A 5,473-nucleotide genomic window follows, 5' to 3' on the forward strand; every position below is an offset into this window, starting at 1 on the left:
AAAGGACAACTAACACTTAACAAAATTTGTGAGTTTCCCCTTAAATTAGGCAAAATTGTTAAGTCAGTTAAGTTTTTTGTAATTGATACTGATTTACCATATGCTTTACTTGGGTTGCAGACTTGCAAAGAGTTTTGTTTGTTTATTGATTGTGTCGGGCCAGTTGTTACTCAATTTGGTAAGAGATTGATCACCTCTGCTAATACTAACAATGACAACTTATCTTTGCACATTAGACAGCAAAATTCTCAAAATGTTAAGGGTAAAAATGTTGAAAAAATAAAAGTTGAAGATGTTTCAGTAAAAGTAAACATTGAAAAAAAAAATAAGGTGAAGGGTAACAGAAAGAAAAGAAAAAATAGAATTTCAGCCCTTATCCTTAACCAAAGATATTTTATGAAAACGAATGAAGTTTTAATGCTTTTATTAATACAAAAGTATTTAATTTTTGTATTACATATATATATATATATGTATATATATATATATTCATATATTTTGCCGTTGAGTTATATGTTTAAATCATTCAGTACTCATGGTGAAAAAAACTACTTTTCTTTAATACTTTAAAAACCAAGATTTCTACATTAAAACAAAAGAATAGCACAAAAAAAAAAGGAATTTTCTGTGTGATCTTACAGTTTGACTGGTATTCTTAGATTTACCAGTTTACCAAAAAGCGGGATTACCAATACTCAGAGACACCTTCTCACTTCTATATGTTTAACAAATTTCCTATCTAAAATGCTCTACAATTTTCTTGTTCAGCTTATTTTCGTTTGTCCAAAAGCAGACTTCTGTGAAACAGAAAAGGCAGAAATCTATTCGCTATTTTAATTTAAAAAAAAAATATCTTGAGAAAAATATTTTAAGTAATTTGTGTTATATGAATTTAAAAATTAAACGAAATATTTTTTTATAATATTGTGTTTAATAAATGTGTACGATTTGAACACATTTATTTTGCAGACACATATTTTTGCATGCCACACTAAAAATTGAAAAAAATTGGCCATAGTTTAACTTTTTTTTCTTTATTGAATGAGCACTAAATGAAGACATCAGAGCTATTATGGAAAAAAAGAAGTTTTTTTGTAACTGTTTGAAAATTTCGAAGCAGATACAATTGCAATTTTTTTTTCCATTCATTTTTCCATCCTGAATAATTTTAATTCCATTTTGGTTGTTTATTGTTACACATTAAAAACAATTTTCATGCAGCTATTGCAAATTTTTAATAGGATTTTATTTTACTTTCAGCACGACAAGTCACAAAATATTGGTATGAAGAAATCAAATCATACAATTTCTTTCAAGATCCCAGTTTGCTTCATACTAGAGCAGGTAGGTTTTACATATTTAGAATTTAAAATATTTTTGTTCGCTACCTTTTTTAAGCGGTTCGGCATCCTAATATTTGTTTTTATTTCCGAAACTTATTAGGTATTTTGAAATTTGTTTTTTTTTTTCACAAAAAATATCATTGCATTATTTTTTAATTTATTTCAAATATCTTGCTATAACCTCAAGTAAAACGTTAGATATTACTTTTTTTACACTTTCCCTGTCTGAAACTTCGAATGGTGCTGTTGAATGTTTTTTTTTAAATTTTTAACACTATTTTCTGTTTTTTTTTTAAAATTACAACAATATGTCTCAAATATTATTAAATCCCAGTGAATGAAATTTAAAATGTGTTATTTATTTTAAATTTGTTTGGTGCTCAACAATTATTTTTCGTAAATTTTGAAACAGACTACTTTTAAAAAAAATTAAAAAAACATTCAAACTAAATTTAGATTTCCTTTTCTGGTTTTTAATTTCAATATTAAAAAAAAAGGTGATGAATTAAAGTATCAATATTGTACTTCGAAGTCGAAAATTTTCAGTAACTTCGAAAAAAAGGATCATAAATTTTTTTAAATTTAAAAACATTGAATTGTCTGGATGGCGATTTTTGTACAAATTTACATACCTTTATTCATATTAATAACACAGGGGATCTTTTTTTCTTCCTTTTGCATGAGATTTTTGAACTGATGTCAGATATTTCCTCGTCATTCATTTTACAGCTGCAATCGGTTTCTTTGAATAATCTACAGTTTCATGTTCCTAACCAGGATTTCTTAAAACTTACACTATTGAATACTTAGTATCCCCCATTTTTTAATGCGATAAGTTAAGGTAATATACTTTTTATTTGCTTAAAGTGTTATTTTCAAAAGATGAAGACACGTATATATATATATATATATATAAATTGTATTAAGTTTTTAGCCGGCTTTGAAACTCATGACCAAATAACTTTTTGAACAGCTTGATATATCATATCTAGGAAAAAGCAAGAACCGAATTAGCTTGTAGAACATGCAACTTTATAATTAATTGATGCGTTTCTTTGTAGGAAAGAAATATCCATTCGGTTATTTATAAATCAGCTATTTTGATATGGTTAAATTTTACTCCTAATATTATTCAATAGTTGAATCGAGTTTAATTTAGTTTACGTACTTACAGGCGCAACTACGTATGTGATGTTAAAAGGCATGACAATCACGCATGCAGTTCTACAATATCTGGTATCATTGTTGTCATGGTCAAATCAGACTGGCGAGAAAGGGTTATTAAATTCTTGACAACAGTAATTATTACTAACATTAAACTGTACTTTAATTATACTATAATGGACACACTGTATATCATTCGAATAGTTTATATAAATTAATAATGTTTGAATTTTCTAATAAATGAATATTCATCACGTAAATTTGATTTCTTAATGTAATCTGTCAGTTGTTTCATTTCAAAATTAATCTCAAATTTCTAAATTAGTAGTTATTTTATCAATAGAATAGTTTTAAAATTTTGGGGACCGTCTTAGATACAAATAGATAGAATAAATTAATATTCTCGAAAGTTTCTCGCAAATACATACAACACACTCCTGCAAATGACGCAACCAGTAAGAAACGCAAAAAGTAAAAAAAAAAAAAAAAAAAAAGCAGCAACTTTTAAAATATTTTAAATATTTCATACCTAGGTAACGTGTTTCTGATTTGTAAATAAAAATTACTCAATAACTTGTAGGCTTTTGAAAATCAAGAGTAGATTCACTTCCAATTACCTATTATTACTAAATTTTTGTGCGAATCAGCTATTAACTAAATGGGTTGTTCCCACTAAAAAATTGGTTAAAGAAAATATGCTATCCCACTGAAGTTATTTTAATCAATTTGACTGTTTTCATGATGCTTAGTTATATATTTAAATAATTTTTAATGTCATAAATAAGGATTTTATGAATTTAAAGTATGACAGTATTTAAAATGTNATATATATATATATATATATATATATGTTGCTTAAAAACTTCTTCATTTAGACAAGAAAAAAACTGAATTAAAAGTACTATTTTTAAAAAAATATGTGTAGCTTTCGAAACAAAAATAATTTCAGATTGGAAATCCCTACACTCAAATTAGGTAAGATCAAGTTCTTGTATAAATGCAACAAGAAATTTGTTCTCCAATGCTCTGAAAAAAAAAAAGAAAAGAAAGAAAACACGAGCTTGCGCAGTTTCTTCAACTCTTACATACGAGAGCGCACGGAACCATATGCAAAATTGCGAATTATTTCTGTTTAGAGTAGTCACGTTGCATTAAACTCTGTGCGAAACTTTAACTTTTAAACTAGTATGTATACTGTTTTACTGAAAAAGGAGCTGTTACAAGTGAAAAACGACAAATAACGTAAATTTATAATAAAGAAAAATATTAAACATGTTAAGATATTGCCGATTCATCAAAATGAAAGAACAACTCTTAAGAACATTCATTTTTTTATAAGTTCAGATTAATTGTTGGAGTAAAAAATAAAGTATTACATCACAAGCACTTTCTCTTCGCTTTTTTCTCTTCATTTTGTCAAGAACATTTTCAGCTGGAGACTGACGAAAAATTAACTAAATTTAACCTAGCACTTTTTAATAAATTATATAAAATCATAACAGTTATAAATTATATATCATCATTATTTACCTGATTTAACAGAAGAATACCTAAGCGTTTCTTTTTCTTTTGGCAGAGACTTAGGAAAGCAGCGTTAACTTCCAAATGGAAAATTATAGTATCGTGTATGCAATATATGTAATAAGAGTAAAAGCTTATTAGTTCACAAAAATTGAACAATTAACTTTTCTATCTAATTTTGGAAATCATAAGCTTGTTAATTTTCTTATAGGTCATTTTACTCAAATGGTCTGGCGAAGCAGTACAGATTTTGGCGTTGGAAAAGCCAAATCGAGATGTGGTAAAGTCATTGTTGTGGCTAACTACAAACCTGCTGGCAATGTAATTGGCGAGTTTCAGGACAACGTATTCCCTCCAGTGAATGATATGGATATCTTGAATGAGATTTGATGTAAACATGCACTTTTCTTGCCGTGATATGGAAGGTAAAAGTAACGAAAACAAACCAAGAACAAACCATTGCAACGAGTTCTTTCCTGAAAGGAATTTTTCCAATAACTGCATAAAGAAATCCTTGTGCTTAATAATAAGTGCTAAAGTGTGCTTCCAGACAAATTAATTAATATTTTCATTTGAAGATTATTTTGAAAATATTAGTTTACTGAAGATCAAAAATATGGTTTATAATGTATGTAAATGATTATTATTATTTTAAATCTTAAAAGAAATTTTTAAATTATTTATGATAGGGGTGCAAAACTTGTGTCTCGGTTGTCAAATGAACTGTCAACGCCCGTCCGCTTATTTTCCAACCAAAAATTGATGGAAAAAAATATAAGAAGTTTTATTACCGAGCTAAAATTAACCTAAAATTAAACTTTTAACCTAAGACATAAAATTACACTTTAAACATACTAATTCGAATTCAGTATTAAAACTTTCGACATTTTTTGAAGAAAACTATTCTTTAAACTTTAATACAAAAACTGAATAAGTGCTCATTTAAAAATTAAAGATGCAAATTAATAATTACACAGTAAAAAATAAATAAAAATTAAAAAATAATAAATTTTTTAACATAGAAATTTAAAAATCTGCTGTAATTTAATTTTATTGAAGAAAACCAATTTTGCAAAATTCAAAATACTTTGGTTTTCAATTGTTTAGGTATATTACACAAAAATAATTAAGTTATTTTAAATTGAATTAAAAATAAAACTCATTATGGCTTCTGATATCCAAATTTTCACTGCGGCCTCTTGCAAAGCAAAATTGTGCACTCCTAATTTAAAATATAATTATAAATTTAAAATATAAATTTATAATATAATTTTAAAATATAATTTTAAATTATATTTATCGCATAAAAAAGTTCTTAAAATGACAAAATAGATAGATAAGTGTGTAAAATGTTTAGTTCGAGAAATTTTTGATGTTTTATTGCGATATGTGTAAATTGTTAAGTGAGAGCTATTAATAGATTTTTTTTAAGATAAAAATGTTAT

At 26.0% G+C, this 5,473-nt stretch overlaps 1 protein-coding gene across 1 annotated transcript in view; it reads left to right on the forward strand.

Annotated features, from left to right (window-relative positions):
• LOC107445365 (uncharacterized) overlaps positions 1 to 4,643 on the forward strand; it is a 23,983-nt gene extending 19,340 nt beyond the window's left edge. The window contains exons 5-7 of the mRNA XM_071185136.1: positions 121 to 306; positions 1,242 to 1,344; positions 4,240 to 4,643. Of these exons, the coding sequence (XP_071041237.1) occupies positions 121 to 306; positions 1,242 to 1,344; positions 4,240 to 4,418 (468 nt within the window). The 3' untranslated portion in view covers positions 4,419 to 4,643. The remainder of the gene's footprint in view (positions 1 to 120; positions 307 to 1,241; positions 1,345 to 4,239) is intronic.
• The last annotated feature ends 830 nt before the right edge of the window (positions 4,644 to 5,473 follow it).

This window comes from Parasteatoda tepidariorum, chromosome 1, assembly GCF_043381705.1.
Source record: "Parasteatoda tepidariorum isolate YZ-2023 chromosome 1, CAS_Ptep_4.0, whole genome shotgun sequence".
Classification (NCBI taxonomy): domain Eukaryota; kingdom Metazoa; phylum Arthropoda; class Arachnida; order Araneae; family Theridiidae; genus Parasteatoda; species Parasteatoda tepidariorum.